At 30.7% G+C, this 19,887-nt stretch overlaps 1 protein-coding gene across 4 annotated transcripts; it reads left to right on the top strand.

The window, feature by feature from the left end:
* The first annotated feature begins 85 nt into the window (after nucleotides 1-85).
* On the top strand, nucleotides 86-16,696 carry LOC141454370 (HEAT repeat-containing protein 6). Of its 4 annotated transcripts, XM_074128516.1 has the most exons (19): nucleotides 86-401; nucleotides 515-540; nucleotides 692-877; nucleotides 968-1,216; nucleotides 1,488-1,694; nucleotides 1,802-2,005; nucleotides 4,801-5,043; nucleotides 5,146-5,309; nucleotides 5,383-5,606; nucleotides 7,234-7,391; nucleotides 7,790-7,985; nucleotides 9,543-9,688; nucleotides 9,769-9,891; nucleotides 10,932-11,053; nucleotides 11,513-11,591; nucleotides 11,897-12,040; nucleotides 13,997-14,074; nucleotides 14,971-15,186; nucleotides 16,338-16,696. In XM_074128516.1, the coding sequence occupies exons 3-19, from the start codon at nucleotides 731-733 to the stop codon at nucleotides 16,587-16,589; spliced, it is 2,952 nt and encodes a 983-aa protein (XP_073984617.1). In that variant the 5' UTR covers nucleotides 86-401; nucleotides 515-540; nucleotides 692-730; the 3' UTR covers nucleotides 16,590-16,696. The 4 variants fall into 4 exon arrangements, with proteins under 4 accessions (XP_073984617.1, XP_073984614.1, XP_073984615.1 ...); XM_074128513.1 differs by lacking the exon at nucleotides 515-540; XM_074128514.1 differs by lacking the exon at nucleotides 86-401 and having other exon boundaries at nucleotides 402-540.
* The last annotated feature ends 3,191 nt before the right edge of the window (nucleotides 16,697-19,887 follow it).

Raw genomic sequence — 19,887 nt, 5'->3', positions numbered from 1 at the left:
TAGAACTAAAAAGTTAAAAATGTAATTTACACGAGGGGGGCGACAATTTAAGTTATGTCATGAACAGTGCTGCATTCTGACTTTTACCTAGGTAATGGATTGAAATTGGGACTACACTTACACTGCTGTATTAACTGAAATAATTATGCACCTTCTTGGACTAGATTATATTTGAGTAGTTTGTAGTTGTCTACATAACGTGTGTAAAATGTTTTTCCAATTCACTTATTAAATTGTGGAACAGGTGGTTTCATACTTATTATTATTAATTTGTTGACAAATAAGATGTAGTCTTACAAGAAGTCTTAATAAGATGTGATGCTGAAGTCTTCACAACCACGATTGAATTCTTAGTCATCGATTATTTCTTTGAAGAAGAATGTTAAAGTTGCTGTAGTAAGGTTTGTTACTGTTACCTTTTAATTGTTTGCAAGTTTTTTTATTTAATAAACAGCTATTTAAGAGATACATTCTTCGTACTTTGAGAATGTGAAATTCGTATTATGTTTTTTAGATTATATGGGACTTACGAATTGTGAGGTACAACCTTGATCATTAAATTTAACATGTATTAAAACTTTAAATGAGAAGTTTTGGCTTTTGCATTTTTGTTTATCATTGAATTTCCAAAAAATAATAAATACAAGAGCTGATTCTAAAAGTAATATTGCAGTCTTTATTATGATTTTAGAACCTAACCGTAGTTGATTCTCAGTAAACTCTGTATACTATGGATGTGGCATCTTTTAACTTTAATGCTGCAATTGCGGAATTAAACAGTTTCTTAGCAAGAAAAGATTATGAAACTCAAGCAGTAAATGCTATTCTAGATAAACTTAATTCTTTAGATTTTACTTTTATTTCTCCTGATGCAAAGGTAAAATGTATAATTTATGTATATGTATGTATATACTTATATATATATATATTTAATTAACTAATTTGTATTCCTTTATATAATTTTCAGAATACACTGTCTTCTGTGCACAACTGTTGCCTTTCAGTCCCCCCAAATAATTCTCTTTTAATAGCGAAAAGTTCAAATTTTATGTATAATGTAATAGCTAAACAAATAATTGATGTTCATGACGTAGATCATTCCTTACTTGTTAGCTGGATTTGCTCTTCCTTGGAATGCTGTGCTGATATTGCGTTTATGGATGTTTTACAGTTGAGTGAAGCTTTAATTAAAGCAAATCACTCTAGTCTAAGAAAGGTACGTAGACTTTGTAATAATAGGACGCATGTATGGAAGGGCTAAGTAGTTAGAAACTGAATTCCTATTCGAAGAACCCGGTTTGAATCCTGATGCCTGCGCTTAGATTTTCTCTTTCTAGGAGCCTCTTAAAACTCATTTTTCGGTGACGGAATGTCTGCGTCGAGAGAACGCGGTCTGGAGACCGGCGCAGCACCGAAAAAAGGCACATGGCAGACGTTCACTCGTCCTGAATTAAAAACATTGAAACATATTTTTTCTTTTTTTTCAGCATGAAATCCAGTTATTTAATGCTTTGATTCAAAATTTAGAATCCAATGCGAATGTAACAAATCCAAATGATATTAAACTTATGAGGATTAGCTGTTTGCAAAGTTTAGCAGAAGTATTGTCTCCAGAAAACAACTTACATTTGGCCAAAGCATACATTGATATTCTTTATGCTCAGCCAACCAGTAAGCTTTCGGATCATTATCAAGTATGTGTGTCGTTTCTTTTATGTCAATGATTAGGTGCTTAAGAAATGAATTTTAGTTCTCTAAGAGTGATTTCTGTATTTTACACTTAAAATATTTTATTTCCCAGGTGTGGTTGGCTGTATTGGAGGCATTAGATGCATTGTGTGCAAAAAGTTCGAAATGGTTAGAAACATTACTTAGTGATACAGTTGGTATTATTATCTATGGAACTGAATTAGGTTTAAATGGAAAACTTCCTCCCGACCCTAAATCAGTATATCCTTCGTCAGTTGCGGTACCTCCTCCACAGAATTCTGCAGATCCTTCTAAGGTAAAATAATTTATTTTCTTATTGTTAAAACTTAAATTCTACTGAAAGAGTTTACTTACTGTTAATAAGACTTTTTTTTGGCATCTTTAGATAAAAAAAAAAAAATTACCGGGAAAATCAGTTAACAATGGTATTGCCATTAACTACATTGCCTGTAGTTAGGTAAATGGCAACATGCAGAGAGTTACTGCCAAAATGCTTCGATCTGATTTCTTTTAATCCTGAGTTTAATGGATCTTCATTAAACTAAATACAGAGCTGACATACTTTCCCTGAATTGACTCTAATAAAACAAACCACCTCTGTCTGAAATAATCCACTTTATACGCTTAGATTTTCTCTTTCTAGGTGCCTCTTATCATTCATTGTTAAGTAATATAATTTCTTTGATGAGAGAAAAAGATCTGGAGATCGACATAGCACAGAAAAAAAGGCTCCTGGCGTCAAATGTTGACTCATTGGATGATGCTTTGGAAGGATTCATATAACTGTTTTATTTTGATTTTTAATGCAGTAATCTGTAAAACCTTTTCAGCGAATTTCTAGCCCTATTTGTAGATGTATGTTGGAATTTTCTAACAACCTTAGATCCTTTTTTTTGGTCAATTTCCACTCTTTCAGATGTTCTTGATGAAAAATCTTAAACAGTTACTTACTTCCTTGTTTTAATTCCACCTTTAAACTTGAGCACCAAAACATAATATTATACGTAGTACTTAATGTGGAAATCTAAGTTTTTCAGTTCATCGTGTACGGTTTCTTGTTATTTAATATAAAAATTTGTTCAAACTTAATTTAAGCCTACTTTTACTTTCACTACCCTTTCATTCTATTGCTTTTTCAAAAAGATTATCCCAAGGTAATTTGGGGTTTCCATGATTTGGAACTCCTCTCAGTCAATCCACCATTTGTCTGATGTTTTTCGCCTACCAATTAATCAGTTTCTTCGATTTATCCAAATTAATTTGTATATTCTATAGATTATAATAATTAACTAAAGAAAAATTTAAAATTAAAATTCTAAAACTAAAATTCTTAGTAATCTTTTCGGCGAATATTAAATCACAACCTGGATAAAGAGCTTAAAATTAACCTTCTTTAATTTAATCCCTTCACTATTGAGAAAACCTAAATCATTCAGATAAAGGAAAAAAAGCAGCATACTTGGATGATTTGCCTCATTTTTTTGTTCAAAGAATATATTGCTTTGAAGCTTTGCCCATTTTAAAAATTTCGTTATACACACCCAAGACAGATTCAAACAGCAATCTGGAGCTTGCCTAAAGAATTAATAAGATCCCCAGTTAGTAGCGGCAGCCTTGTGTATTTATAGCTTTTTAACGTAAGTTATAACTCAATTGTAAAGTTCTTGTCTCACTCAAAATTTACAAATAAGGGCTCAGCATAAGGTACATTAAACGGAAATAATGGAAAGTTATAAGGCGTTTTAAAATTATCTACTACTTACTCATTGGAATTATTTTGGTTTTTAAAGTTCCTCACTAAAACTTTCTGATCGTTCACGTACGAAAACTTCTTAATTAATTGTGCGTTATAATTTTTCATTTTATCTAAACATAGATTTCAGTAAACCCTTTTAAGATTGTCATATGGCAATTTATCTTCATATTTGATACTATTTCTACATAGTTGCAGTTAACTAGAACATTTTCTCTTTAAACGCTTTAAAATTTTGTGGAAACATTTCTGAGCTTTTCTTCTAGACCTACAGAAATTGTGTTTTGAAATATCTTTTACCAGCTGAGGTGCACATTGTAATTTCTTGTTTGGATTTCCAACCGTTACTCAAAGAATGAATTTAATTGAATTCTAATATTATTTCTATTGATTTGATTATACAGTTATTAATATAATAAATTCGATTCAATTAATTTCGAAAAATATCCTTTTCGATTACTGACGAATAGTAGTTTTATTAAAATAAAACAAATCTAGCAGATTATAACTAAATTATATAAGTAAATGAATTCATGCGATCTTGACGTACGTCAATATAAGTCAATTATTTGTTGTTTTTTTCCTCCAAATTACCAAGTTAAAAAACAAAATATTCAAAATATATAATAAATTAGTAATGAAGGAGAAGAACACTTCATAACTAGCCGAAACACATCTACGAATCAGTTTTCCCCACAAAACTGCTCTTTAATGGAGCGAGTTAACTAGTTGTTTTTGGTCTGACACTGGACAAAACTCAAAATTTAAGATTATTTTATTCCTATTTCACTAAATTTCTGTCATATTGTTTTGAGAACATAAAGGTTATCGTCAAAAAAATGCGCAAGAAACTTACTGTTGAAAACTTTGTCAATTGTTTCTTCGATTAGAGCAAAAAAAAAACTTGATTTTCTGAAAATAAGAGGAAGGAAAAAATAATATTGCCAATTTCAGTCATTATTTTATTTTATTTTTATTTTTTGCCAATCTTTCGACCTAAGGCCTTCAGGGTTTATGCTCTTGACAATTATATTATTTTACATTGTTATATTATGGTTGATGTGTCTTCTGTCCTGTATGCTTATGAAGTTCAATGTACAAAAATATCATGATTGTCAATAGCCTAAGCGCTAAAGATGACCTAGTCCCTAGGTCGTAAGCTTGGCAAAAATAAAAAATAATAACTGAAATAGCAATATTCTTTCTTTTTTCTGGAATAATGAGTCAGTCACCAAATACGACTAACAATACTCTACAATGAAAATAAGAGCTTATCTTTCTTTAAAACAGCAATTTATAGCAATAAAACATATTTAGAAAAAACGTTATTTTTTCAGGTTAATTTGAAAGTGAAGAAGAAGCAAAAAAACAAAGTGAAGCAGGTTGGTTGGTCTGAAAAAGAAACAATTAAATTTGAAACAGAAGGTGATGATGGGATTAATTATGCATGTTTTAACACTAGTTGGCTCACTAGTGATTCTGACATTAGTGATAGTGAAGGAAATCAAGTTGCACTCATTTCAAAAGGACAAGCTAAAGTTAGGCATTCAGCTTATAATCTACTTATACAGATAATAAAAGTGAGTGGATTCGCTCTGAAAAATCAGAATTATGAAAATTTATAAGTAAATAAATAAAAAGTTACATTTTTTTTATTTTAAAGAATTATTGTTTTCAACCAGGTTGTGGGCTGCAAGGTACTTTATGAATACTACGGTACTTTGTTAGGAAAGCTTACATTTTGTGTGAAGAATGAGAAATTAAGTAAACCAAAAATCGCTGCAATGGCAGCTATTAATGCATTATTAACAGATGCTAAACCATTTTTAGCACAGGCTCAGCATAGGTATGATTTTATGTTGGATAAGTTCTAAAGATGGGAAGTGTTTACCCAATTGATTTTTAATTATTCTGTTTAGTGAAGGTGTGGCATTTACAACATTTTCCGAAGTACTTTCTGAACTAGTTACTGGTCTTCATTCAACTTTAGGTGGACTACTTAGCACTGTTCCTCATATGTCTGTAGCTGTACCTCTTTTACATACAACTGCAACCTTAATTTCTGCTACACCTTACCATAGGCTTCGGCCAGCTCTGTTAACCAATCTGTTCAAAGCTATTTATTTGCATAAACAACATAAAGGTAAAATCTTAGTTAATAACTGTCTTCTTTTTTTTTATTAATATGTATATTTTTTAAGGCGCGTCAGTATCTGAGACCATTAAGGCCTGAAGCCTTTTCAGTGCTCTACCAGCCTCCGGACTGTATACTGCTAGAAACACCAAAGAAGAGAAAAATCTAAAGGCTGGCAGCTGTATTTGAACCCGGGATCTTCTCGTAGGAAAGCCTTGTACAATGAGATTCCCTAAAATTTTAAGAGTTAACATTTTCAACACACTTCCCCTACCTGTCGGTGATTGAACTTTATTTCAATTTTTTTAACTTTGCCAACATTATGCATAAAATTCTGGTTTAAAGCGTAGTTTTTTGCAACCCACTTTTTCATTGCACTTGTTGAATGTGTATTCATGTTCTAGGTCAGTAATTCAAGGATATATAGAATTGCATTGAATAAAAAATGGATGGAACTGATGGCCTGCCTTAAAGGTTGTTCAAAATTGAAGAAACCTTTTTTTTGCGTTTTGTTTCTTTTAAAGATGTTTAAACTTCTGCTGCTAGTAGGGATTACTTCTGTTGTTTACTTTTTCATATTTTTAATTCTTCTATCGACTTATTGATTGAATTGGTAAATATTGAAATTTTGAGTCCCACTGATATTAACCAGTTTCGCTAATTATTAGCCACTATTAAATTAATATTATTAATTTTGTCAGGTTATGTTTCTGTGAAATAAGTAGAAGTGAACGAATAGGATTTTATTTTATTATTTTTTTAAATAATGTTCATAATAGTAGTGTGCATAGTCGTTGGGTTAGATTTTATTTTTAGGGGTGTAGGAATATTTATCACTATACTTCCACCGAATGCAAATATTTATAAAATGGAACCTCAATATAAGTGAGTTCATCTATGTCAAGCTAGTTATTTGTAACAAGTGTACTATCTTTTAAAACTTTGCATAACTTGAAGAAATACGTATATGTAAGTATATTCTAGTAAAAAAAAAAATCAAGGGATCGATTGAAATATTGTCTATCAGTCAAAAATTGATTGGTACTGCTCGGGGTAGCACAACCAAAATTGCCATACTTTTCCACGTCAATGATATTGATGAGCAAAGAAAAGACGTGTGGCTCCAGTTCGACCTCCTGAGGCACTTCCATATCTTGCTGAGGTAGGTGCCAAACAGACTGAATAGAAGAATATAGTGCCAACCTTGCTAGATGTGACCTAGATCTATGTGAATAAAGATATAGAGACCGCTAATGACCACAGATGTCGAAAGCACGAGATATAATGTCCAAGCTTATTTTTTTCAGAGCTCCCTCAGTCAAAGTAGAGGAAATACTGGAAACGTTTCTTAGTACTCTTTCTCTAGATTATTTATAGTTTCACAGTTCCTTCTTTTCGCATTGATATTTGTGGCCGTTACCAACTCTTGTCAGCAATTTTATTCTAAAATATGCTTTATTATCTTTTTTAATTTGTCGAATTTTTGTTTTTTATATACATACGTATATACAATTTTTTAATAATAATTTTTAATTTTTATAATATTTTTTATACGTATGAAACAAATTTTTAAATTTCTTAATACTTCAGTTTCATTTATTTTATTTTTTAATTACTAAACACTATGTAATTTCAGACCCAACTGTAAGAGTTGGAGTATTACATTGCATTTCTGAAATAGTAATACTAAATCCTGTCATAAGCGAACAGAAGGAAATTATTTTATTTGGGATTAATGACGGAACTTGTGCGACTGATTGTTGGGTTTTGAATTACTGTTTTTCTCTTTTGAAGGTTAGTATTCTATTAATACATATATAACATAAAGAGTTTTATGAAATCATTTTGAATGAATTGTTATTGCTTTCAAGAAAGCAGCAGAGAAGCTAAATGAAATGTTTTTTGCCTTCTTTATTACGAACTACTAATTTCTTTGTTTTTAAAGTTATAAGCTTCTGATTACGAATCACTAAACTTGTCAATAGTTAAAATTTGTATTTCAACTAAGTTAAAGGATGTAAGATAAAATTTTAGTAGTAGGTAATAGTAATTTGAGGTTCAGTTATTTGAAACATTTCAGCGGATCTCTTAAAATAAGATACATTATTGAGAGAAGAAATGAAAGGCTTTCCGTATTCACTATTTTAACTTAATTGACTTAATTATTTAATAGATTAACTCTTATTTTTTAGGAGCCAACATCAAGCGATATACGAGTAGCGTGTTGGCAGATATTAGGAGGAATGTGTCAGTGTCATTTTGAATTAATTACTTCATCATTTTCATCAATAGAAAATTTTATTTTTCAAGATTTAAATGCGCCAAACAAACCTATGATTTATGCTGCAAAGACATTGGAACATTTACTGTCCAAATTAGTACTTGAAGGCAAGTAAATGTTTTTGTTATTGTACTAGTACAAAACAAATATTTTGCAAGAATGGGATTACAAAGAATAGTATAGAATGGAATAGTTTATTTACAGAAAAAAAGAAATTTCATTGATATGTCTAACCGTATAACATAAACTACATACAGCATTGGTAATAATCCGTTTGCCGGAAGTTGACTGTTATCGAAAAAAAAAATTGATAGGTGGGTCTGTATTCAAGTTAGAAGTATATACTCGAATAGCTTAAGGAAATAAAATACATCAGTACTTTTAAAGTTTCCTGTTAATATACACTGTTGGTGTTTAGGTTGTGTGTAGATGTATGTTTGAGTTGTGTGAAACGTGTATAAACATCAGTTGGTCAATTTGTATAAATGCATCGATTAGATATCTTTTTTAGCAAGAATGAGTTTTATTAGAATATGATCGTGTACGTTTGAATGAATTGTGAGATGTTTGATATTGTGCGCTTAAGTGTAAATGTGAATTATAGTTAATAATTCTTTTCGATTAGATTATAAGTTCAAGTTTCCCGGATCAGGTTACAACTTATCGAAAAAATGAAAGTAAAGTTACAAGTTAGATCTGGAAGTACATTTTGTAGTCTTAAAAGTGGGGCATTTTTTTTAAAGAGAAAATGTTCTGGGGAATGGCATGAACAGAGACAACTCTTCATGAACGGTCTAAGAGAGGATGTGAACGAATCAAGTTCATTCACCTCAGCTGCTTCTTTTTACTGGGAAAGGCGCTTTACTTACTCAAGTATGCGATTTCCACCAAAGTGCTACAACGAATTCATTGGGATAGCTAAATAAAGAGAGAGATCTGAATGCTCATTATTTCAATTTCCTGTGGTGCAGACCCTTTCGCCTTTCTTTGTGTGTTTCAATTTTTTTCTTTTTTTGTTTTGTACCATCAAAACTTTTTTTTTTATCGTTTATTTAGTTACAATTATTTTATTGCGTTATAAGCAACAATGATAACAATAAACAACGTATAACCCTCAGAGTGGAGAAGTTACCCAGCGGTAACACTCCAATAAAATTTTACTTTCTATTGACTCTCGTCATCAGAGAGGAGATCGCGAGGCCACTGTCTTTTAAGACGTCTAGAAGTGTTGTCTGGAAATGTTCTGAAAGATAGATGTTGTAGCAGTGGATTGTGATGAGATTGAATGTTAAGATGGAATTTTCTGTATCAACTTGTGCGACGAAAGGAATGTATACAGTCTGTGTGAATGGTTTTGATTGGTAACGTAGAAAGGAGCGATTACTATAGAACGAAGAATTTTAGACAGCAATGTCATGTTCTTTGGAGCCCAGACTGAACTCGGTACTAAAATAGCTATATTTTTGTATCAGTGAATTTAATTAATTATGAAATTGTATTAAAATAAATAGTGTAAGTTTAGTATATTTATAAATATTGGGAAATTTACTATATGTTGTTTTTTAAGAGATTTTCTTTGTGTATAACGTAACTTATATATATATGTATAAATCGAAACATCGAGACTGCGAGTTTATGCTTCTCACAGTGAATTCTAATTTCAGACGAATTTGATGCGTACAGAAAAGAGTTGTGGATGAAGCTTCTTGAAGGACCTTTTGTTTCATTAATTGAAAGTTCTAGGAGAGCAGCTGCCATTGCATGTGATTGCCTATCAAATATTGGAGCTCAAGTTTTTAATGCATTAAAGGCAATCATTATCTTCTTAGCAGTTATTTTTAAGATTGGTAAAATTAACGTGTCAATGTTGAATATATACTTAATTTTCAGGAAGAAAAGCAAATACTTATAATAACCCTTATTTATGGTTGCTGCTACAGTGAAGTTGTGGTTGTTCGTGGTTCAGCTGTTAATACATTAGGTGTTTTTTTATTATTTCCACAATTGACAATTGTAAGTTTTTTTTATTTTACTTTTGAGGCGAAGGTTTTTTTTATTCAAAAATGAACAGAAAACATTAACTTTTATTGCTGGTTTCGAGTACCGTTGCTCAGATAATACCAAATTAAGAAATAGGTCACTCTCCACTCTTTAGCACTTTTTTATGGTGGACCTCTGATGGATGGTAGTAATTTTTCTAAGTAAAAAAACTTTCTTTGGCCACTGCCGAAAAACAAACCTCTAATTTTAACCTGACGATTTGCTAGCCACTACATTAATTTTGTTTCGGAATCACTATCACCTTAATTATGATATGGATGAACCCAGTTCTCTTCTTGCAGAAAAAAAACTGGTTGAATTGTGTCCTGTTCTGTTCATGAACTTCCATTATTTCGGGTTAGAAATAATGGAAAAGGTCGATCTGTGCATTGCTCAACATTAATTGCCAGTAAGGTTTCTCACGCACAAGCGGACGATGTAACTCTGTGAGAGCCAAAGCTTGGCGTCTGAGAAAAGACGGTCAGTCATAATTGAACCTTCAGTTCGAATCCCTAGAAGCTTCTTACAGCGCACTGGATGATGATGGTCAGTGTAGTTTAACGAGAGTTTATTTTTAAATTTAAAAAGTAATAAGACAACAGAAATGTCCATGCCCAGATGACTATAATGTTTTCTGAGGATCTCACGGTTGTTTAAAAGAAACAAATTTATGAGGTACATATGAGAATATTATAAAAATTAATGAGACTATTTCTCAGAATCCTTTATCTATTTTAATTTTATTTTTAAAATTATTTTTATTTTATTTAATCTTTACTGTAATACTCATTGTGGTACTAGAACCCAGATAAAGTTCTGTTTATTTAACATTTCATTTTTGTATTTGTCTTACAAGATAATTTGGTGATGTCAATTTTTTGTGAATTATGTCTTTTCCTGTGTCTGTTTATAATTATCTTCAGATCAAAATGTAAGAATGTATATTCGGGAGTGTTTTCCAACCAATAAATCATGTTTTTTTGTTATTTTATGAAAATAATTTTTTGTTTAAGGAACAATTTATACATGACACTAAAGATATTTTAATTAAAAGATTAAAAGATGAAAGCGATTATGTAAGAACAAAAGCAGCCTGGGCATTTGGAAATTTAGTTGATCTACTTATTGAAAATCAGTAAGTCAAAAAATGTTTTAATTTACTATAGATTTTTTTAATTTGCAAATCTTTGTGTCAGCAATAAATTCAAATTTATTCTAAGAGTTGCGTAAAATCAGCATGCTATGACGTGAACTGTCACAAAATACAAAAAAAATACGTGAAAGAAAAATTCAATGAAAAGATACTTTATTATTCTCAATTCGTATAGTTCATTTCTTTTAGAGAGTTTACTAACTTGCTTGAATTTATGAATGCCTTAGTTTAGTTTTTAAAATGCATTTTACGAACTTCCAAATAACCAAATATGGTTTATATCCTTAATATTTTGTCGAAAATTCTTGGGTCAGTTATATCGACCTCATTCAATAATAAACTGAAGTAGTGCTTCTACAAATAACTTTAGAAAAGTATTTTAACATCCCATCTTTTCTTTTAGAATTTCCTTCTTTTTTGTATTGTACTTTTCTCTTCCAGAGACAAAGAATTTGTTCACGAAATATCATTAATAAAATTACTTGAAGCAGCTCTATTGGTTGCAAATGACAGTAACAGGGTAAGTGAATCGTTATTACCCAATTACTTTAAGGCCACTTCAGACGTGGTTGCTTGACAACATAAGATGATACAGAGTTTCTCCAGTCATGAAAACCGGTACACAAACGCCCAATTATGCGAATTTATATCGAAATTTCAGTGTTGCTAAGTAACCTTATCAGAAGAATGCTTTGATGTACTTTTCATTCTAATGAAATAGCAGAGTGATGTTTAAAAATAGTGTAGAATTCTCATTATCGTGTTTACTGTAGATATGAGGTTCTAGTTGCACTTTGTAATTTGTTCTTTTTTACTATTGTTTAGGTCAAAGCAAATATTTTAAGAGCTGTTGGGAATTTACTATTACTAATAACTAAGGACCAGTTATGTAATTCTGAATGTAAAGTAGTAGTAGAGAAAGCAGTACAGTTTTGCTTGACTTCTTCAAATACAGGAACATTGATGAAGGTTGTTTATATTTTTATTAAAGAAAATATTTTAAGTATTTATTTTAATTATAAATTCAACTATTTATGTGGTGAGACTCTAGTGCGAGAAGACAGTTGATCTTCGAAATAATTCTTTCCTATGCATCAGTTGAAGGATTGCATTCCCAACAAAAGTCAGGTTTTTTATTATAGACAGATCCTTTTTGTAACTTTTGAAGATTTCTCTTTTTTTTCTGTAGGTTATTTTTTGACCATTCCAGTTGCCCTTTCTGAAAAATTAATTTACTTCGTACTCGATCATCTCGTAACTCTAGTTAGTTTTGCGAGTCGCAGTTCCTAGTTCCTTGATGAAACTTTACCTAAGCAAGGTCTCAATAATTTGAACCAAACGCTCTGTCTCAGCCCTTAGTAAACCAAGCGCCTAAATATAAGTCGGGCTCTCCCTTAGGAAAAAGTTGCACTTTGGCCAAAGTGGCCTTATGTGATTCATGGAGCTGATAAGTTTTATATAATTTAAAGAATACAAATTTTTAACACAAACTAAAATTTAAACATGTCTGAAGTTCCTTACTTGTCATTATTTTTCCAATTTCCTTGTTGTAGTTGTTTAATAGAGCTAGTAGGTATGCAAACTTTGTCTGACACAAAAGTTATTCCTTTCATCCTCTCTCCTTTCATCACATATCTAATAATTAATCTTGGACTCATTGTTCACTTTACTACGACCAATGCAGATAATATTTAAGTAGGTTTGATAGCTCTTATTACTTGGCACTTTTCACTTAAATATTTTTGAAAATGTGGTTATGCCGCAGTGCGAGAAAAGTTATTTGATTTTATCCGTCGTATCACGCATTTTTATTGGATTCCTGACCGGTTTCTAACGTTCATCTAACATTGCAGGTAGATGAATCAGTTTGGTGTAGAGAATTCGACTTCCGTTACATTAATTACCATCTTGCACTCACTACACTTGCTGAATGAGAGAGGGAGGTTACATGATGTGTATATGTGTCATTCCAAAAGTTAACGACTCGTAAAATTAATGTAATAAAAATTATTGAAAACTAGTAATTTCTTGAGAGTTTCTTTTATACGTTGAATGTATGTATAAATTTTAGATTGTAAAGTTGGAGTTGTATTTTAATGAGGGGGCCCCGAATTTAAACAGAAAATACTGAATTATACTTATTACATTTGCGCTAGGAAATAAACATTGTTGAATTGTTTGATGAACTTAAGATTCAGTTAATTTAACAAATTCGTAAATAAATAAAATCTTCAAAATAAAACAGAAAAAGCATGCAAATACTAGTTACTAGTATATACATGCATTTTGTATGTGTGTGAGTGTTTACCTAGCTGTGTGTTTGGGTCTGAATGGCTTTAAAGGGACAAAATTAAAGTAAATTTGGTCATTCATAATGTTTGTGAATGGCTCTCTGCTTGTACATTTCTACTTTTTATGAGATGTAAAAACGTCTTCCCTTTCTTCCTGTATATAACAGCGTCATTGTGTTGTTGAATCAGCCTCCGATTGGTGACTATGTTTGATAAAGTGGTTTGCATGAGTTGAGTCTGTTTTGTTGTATTTCTACGAGCGTTGACAATTTGTCTTTGATTTTTCTTCCAAAGGAGAAATTCTACCGATTCTACGGTTAAATATCCCTTTTTTTTTTCTTTTTTTTCTTGTTTATTTTAATTCAACATTTCATTCAATTCTATCCGACACCAGTTTAATTCAATTCGCAGAGTTAATTCTGACAGGAAATAAATTTCTTTGTGGGTTGCCGTTTGAGAAGGGGAAATAGTCTGGCAGGATAAACTTTTAAGGTGTGCATAGTAGCCTGATTTGATCCCCTCCAGAACCCTTTCTTTTTTATCCCTCACCTTCTTTTGAAACAGAATATAATTTATCTCTTTTCTAGTAGTAATGATTTCGTTTAATTGGCTGACTTTGCATTTTTTATTTTAGATGCGATGGAATGCATGTTACGCAATTGGAACGTTGTTACAAAATGATGCTTTGTATGGATTTTCGAATAAGTGGTTGGTAAGTAAAATTTTCTGAAGAAATGAAATGCTAATAACATATATTTGCCCAATCTTTTTCCTATAGTGATAGTTTTTTCAAGGGAACTCTTTTCTTTTTCCTTTATATTATTGCATGCAGAAGGCCTACCTCAGGGATGAATTTCTCAGTCCGAAGTAGTGCTTCCGCGTGAGCACAAGGCGCCTGTGTGCAAAAAATATATTTCAATGCTCCCAACTAGCAGTTTAAAACCAAAGAATAAATAAAAAAAATCCTTACATAAGAAATGTACTACTTTCCCGCCAAAAAATATTGACTAATGGGATGACTGCTTCTTTCTTCATACTTTGCTTGTCTTAATTTTTACTTTACCAGATTTTATTACGGCAAACAGTTTTTTTAAAACAAAAGAAAAAACAAACTTCCAAATTTTTGTTTTCCCGTTCATTTATAAATTAAAGAAACTTTCCGCTGTATTAAGTTAATTGAGTTAATGTCTTCCCATTTTTTCCTCCTCCTTACTCCTCGTGGGCAATCCCAATCTTTCAATACGATCAAAACATTCCGTCATTTTGTCCAAATCGCATGTTCATTTTAGCATTCACACAATAACAGTAGCGAGGCTAGTTAGTGTACTCTCAGAGGTAGCTTCTTGCTTCTGTAATTATTTGCAATTTTTTCCAATATCACTAGCATAAGATTTGTATAATTTATGTATCTTCTATTGGTTCTGAATTCTTTCTTTGTTAAACAGACATCTTTCGTCTCCTGGGAAGAATATATTTTAAAGTTTAGTTCCATGGATCTTTCTTGTTATAAGTTTTAGGAATTTATTTTTCATTTTATTTAATGTCATCCTTTCTCCAAGCTTAACCAAATTTCTAATGCCATTTTTTTTTTTAATTTTCAATTTTTAGGGACCAGTTATCAGCAGTCTTTGCAATCTGCTAGTAAAATGTAACAACTTTAAGGTTCGCGCCAATGCCTGTTCTGCAATTTGTTCCATTAAAAAACGAGAATACTTTGGCACTTGGTACATCTTGGTTTGGGTATCCCTTCTTGATGGTCTAGATAATGCAGCCAATATGCCAGATTTCAAAGAATTTAAACATCAGGACCATCTTTTCCAACAAGTAAACAAACCAGATTTTACATTATTCGACGTTATATTTTTGAAGTGATAACTCACATTTCTTAAAAATGAAAATAATACAATGAGTAAATTGAGTTTTAGTTGAATTACTTTTAGTCAACCCTCTTTCGATCCTCTTTTTATTATGAACTTACTTTAATTAAATAAAACGATTTGTTATACTCCGCATTGATTCATAATCATATTAGAAATAATACAAATTACGCTGAGTTTGTCATCTGTCTTATTATGTGGTCCATTTGTAAGTAAATAATATATCATTCTTGATACCTAAAAGGCATTTAAAATGTGGTCTACCCACTTTTTCCTTCCCTTACTCCTCGAGTTCAAAATATTTGTATGTAAATATTCTCATTATATGACAAAATTTAGGTGTATTAAATAAATTTGTAAACATTTCATTTCTTCAATTGATAAGTTGTACTATTCTCGAAATCTTTTGTCCTAATAACTAAAATCAATTTTTTTACTTTATTCTATACGAAAGTTGCTCGTCGATCTTCACGACGAATCAATTTTGCGGTTGTTGAATCATAGAAATAAGACTTTCTTTTTATGGAAAGCGGATCTATTATGTATCTGAATAATTTTGTTCTGGAGCTTCTCGTATCTTCACCTGCATTAATTATACCTTGACATCGGCATCACTCTCTACCCTTATCAAAGAGACAAGGAAAAATAACAGAAGCAAAGGCGAATTCATTTCCATTGCAGTATATGTGCACCACCCATTTCCTGAAACGTAAATGACCACCGTGGAATTTTAATCATGGCTTTTGAGCTGCTAGCAGAACATCCTGCAAGGAGTGACTGATGCATTTAATTCAATCTGCTGAAATTAAGTGCTCACATAGCAGCCATAGCAGTATCAAATTCGAATATCCGGAAGTAAAATCCAAAAAAAAGTTCATTTAGAACAAATTTTAGAAATTGCTATAAGCCCATTTATCATTGAATTTGACTGAATTCATTATTAGAATAAAATTGATTTTATATGTAAATATTATTAGTATAAGATCAAGTCAAGAAAGTTAAAGTTGATTTTTATGCATTAAGATTCAAATTACTCACAAATTTTCTATATTTAATAATGATGCAAGTAAAACATTTACCAACTTTTTTTTTTTAAAGCTATGCTGCGCAATTTGCCATGTTGCATCTCTTATTGAACTAGATGATATTTCTAATTTACAAGAAATACTATTGGACCGAATAGATGTGGTCAAGACAAAGATGTTGCAGTTTCAAAATTCTGCACCTCCAGAAAAATCAGGAACTTTATTAACAGCATATATGAATATTAATGTTTTATTAAAAATGGAATTAGAAAAAATGGAACGAATGTTTTTATTGAGAATTCAGAAAATTTTTACGATAGCGTAGACGTAAAATGACTTGGCGTTACGAAACTATTGTTAAGGAATGCGTAATAAGGTTTTCATGTATATTATAATTTTTATCGTATACTTTTCTGTCTTTATTTTTTATTATCTCTAATTAAGAGAAGGAAGCCAAAGTGAATTATTATTATTATTTTTTTTAAGGACGTCAGGAAATCCGAAGTTGTGTGAAGTATTATTTGCAACAAACTTCTGCAATATATTATTTTAATAAATGAATAAAGAAGGTATCATACAAATTATTGTTTCAAGTTATTTACCTTCGAGACTAGATTTAATATCATTGCAAGAGTGCTAACATTTGTCAACTTCACTTTCGAGAAGCTCGCTAGCACTACGTTTTTTATTGTATTTGATTATACTGATTGTAAATATGAAATAAAAATGTAATAAAAGAATGAAAAATAAATAGAAATTTAATAAATAGTAAGACTAATAAATAGAAATGCGCAATTTAATTTGAAAATTGATTTGTTATATACTTTTAATTCATTACCATGCTATTGTGCTCCAATCTCAAGAACCCTTCTTCTTTTAGTTTCAGTCATCCCTTCTCTGTAGCAATCTATCTGATGGCAATTTTTTAACTAATTTTTATTTTATTGTGTTTTTTGACGTAGATTACGCCTTTCAGTTCGATATATGGGATATACCACCTAGCAGAGAATGCTTACCGATCATTGTATTGGGGTTGACTGAAACCTACATGAGGTGTGTTCTTGAGATTTGAGCACAGTTCTAATTTAAGCTGTGATAGTGATTAGAATCCAGCTTTACGGAGATCTAACCATATTTTTAACAGTTCAATTTTGTTTAATTGTTCTTTCTTAACAGTCTGTTGTTACCTTTAAATCTTTATGTTTAGTTCTGCTTACGTCTATATTTACAGCTTTGGTCCCCGCAGACTGCTTCATTTTTTTTTTATTTAATTTATTTATTTAGGATCTTGAATTTTTTACTTAGAAATATTATTGTTATCTAGGATTTGATGTTATTGTTAGTAATTTTAGTAAAATTAAGCTATAACAACTTATATTTTGCTGAAATTATTGCACTAAATAAATCTCTCATTCCATACCTTGAATTGTATTGATTGCTGACAATAATTTCATCTTTGTTCAAAGGCGCGGAGAGAGGGTCTTTAAATTTTTAAACTACATGTTAATCATTTGCTATAAATTCAGTGCTACCTAAACAATCCATTCCAACACCTTTTAGAGTTTCAATCAACCCCCGACGCACATGATCGGTAACTCTTTCTTTACTAACGTGGTAACCATCTACCTATCGAAGCGAAAGACGTCTTCTATGTCAAAAAAATAAAAGCAAATAAAATGAAATAGAAGAATAGTATTTAACCAATAATCCCAGAAAATAAAATTTGCATTTTGTTTTGTAGAGAATAAAATTTATAGCACATTCAATATGAATCGATTTTATTCTGCTACGATAAAATGGATTAGAGAAAATCTTTAGGCAGATACACATATTTACTATATCCTAACAACAATATCCACTGTTCAGCTCGCTTTACAAAAATTTGAGTGCGCCGTTTAGATACGAAGACATCATCTTTTCTAATAATGTCGTATGTCCTAAAACCTGTTGAACATTTGATTAAAATATATATTTGTAGATCTATCTACCGATCTTGTATTGGGGTTGACTGAAACCTACATGGAGGTGTTCTTCTCATGGTGTGACTTCTAAGTCACATCGTTAAGAAAAAATATCCCGGGAAGGAACGAACTTCCAAGTTGGCTGTATGGTGAAAAGCCAATGCCAAAATAAATAAATAAACAAATAAAAAAAAAACCATATCCACAATTTAATACGGCTTAAAATTTCGAAATTAAAATAGTCTTTTTGCAGTAAATTTTTTCTTACTTAAGTAAGTCTTCAGCGATAAAATGTCATGCATTTTAATTTTTGGATGTTCCTCAGAGTCAGGATATTAAGAAAAAAAAAGCAAGTGGTGGAAAATTCATTTCTTAAGAAAGGTAGTCAGTAAATTGTGTCAGTAGTAAATTGTTATGGGTACAAATAAATATATTTCAATTAATTTTTTTTTTTTTTTTTTTAAATGCCAGTAAATTCTCGAACTGGCTTTTCACTTATTTATTTTATAGTAATAGCTTCCTGTGATTCCTCGTTTTTGAGACATTGAAAACAACAATTCACATATTCATTATCTTAAAACTATTTTTCTAATTTAAGAGACCTCAAAACGGATATTTCTATCAAAACTCGATTTAGAAAACTGGACATGAACTCAACATTTTCCTTTCCTAGTGGGAAAAGTAAAAATAAGAATGGAAGACACAGTTGAAAGTTAAGAGTATAATGATGTGTTTTTAAGATTATTGATATGCATAACTATGTATTACATTTTATTAAATAAAATTCATAACACTATACTTAGATGTTTCTTTACTTTTTGGAATTATCTACAACTTTTATTTAAAATATTTCTCCAAGAAAAGTCTATTAACGACACTTTAAGGTGGATTGGGTTTCCTCTAAAAGATCATTGTCCGTTTTTTTGCACATATTTCTATGGATGATTATATACGTAGCTAAAAATTCTGAATTTTATAAAAATCCTATTACCAGCACTACCACTTTATTCACTTTTTAACGTTTTTCTCCAAATTTTCAAACGATTTTCTTTAAACTTTTAACTTTCATCAAGCTAGGGTGGTCTATACACTGAAATTTTTTCACGTCAGGGACTTCTGGAAGAGAGAATTGCTATTCTTCAATCTAAAGGTCCTTTTCATTAAGATTTACTTATGTTACATTGTAAAGGAGAAGTAAAATGTCTTGCTAAATTTTCAAGATACCTAATTCAAGATCTTAAGCACCACTTTATTGCATGGATGTTTTCTAAAATGTATCCGATTGTTTCAAAGCTACATACACTACCAAAATGTAGTAGATCAAATGCTTTTATTTGAATAACATTTAAAAAAAAAACTCGTTTTAGACATTTTGAGGTAAAAGTTAAGTTAGAACTTCGACAATTGTGGAAAGTCTACAAGTCACATTTTAGGGGAAAAAGAACTTTTTTTTTTCTCTGCGCTATGAACCTCAATCAACCTAAATCTGCCACTGCTATCGGTTGAAAATTGTCAAGAGTTGATAGAAGAGGTGTGAAAAATTTCTTCAAAAGTTAAGGACATTAACGAAACTTGAAGGAAATGAAGATTACAATATGATGAGGATTGCTTGATCTTCAAGATTGCAGTGATGGAATGGTGTTTAAAAGATTTACTATTAAT

The sequence above is a fragment of the Rhodnius prolixus genome, unplaced genomic scaffold, assembly GCF_049639745.1.
Source record: "Rhodnius prolixus isolate KJV_2025 unplaced genomic scaffold, Rpr scaffold_9, whole genome shotgun sequence".
Taxonomy (NCBI): domain Eukaryota; kingdom Metazoa; phylum Arthropoda; class Insecta; order Hemiptera; family Reduviidae; genus Rhodnius; species Rhodnius prolixus.
The sequence above is the reverse complement of the archived record's forward strand: the minus strand, read 5'-3'. Positions and strand labels throughout refer to the sequence as shown.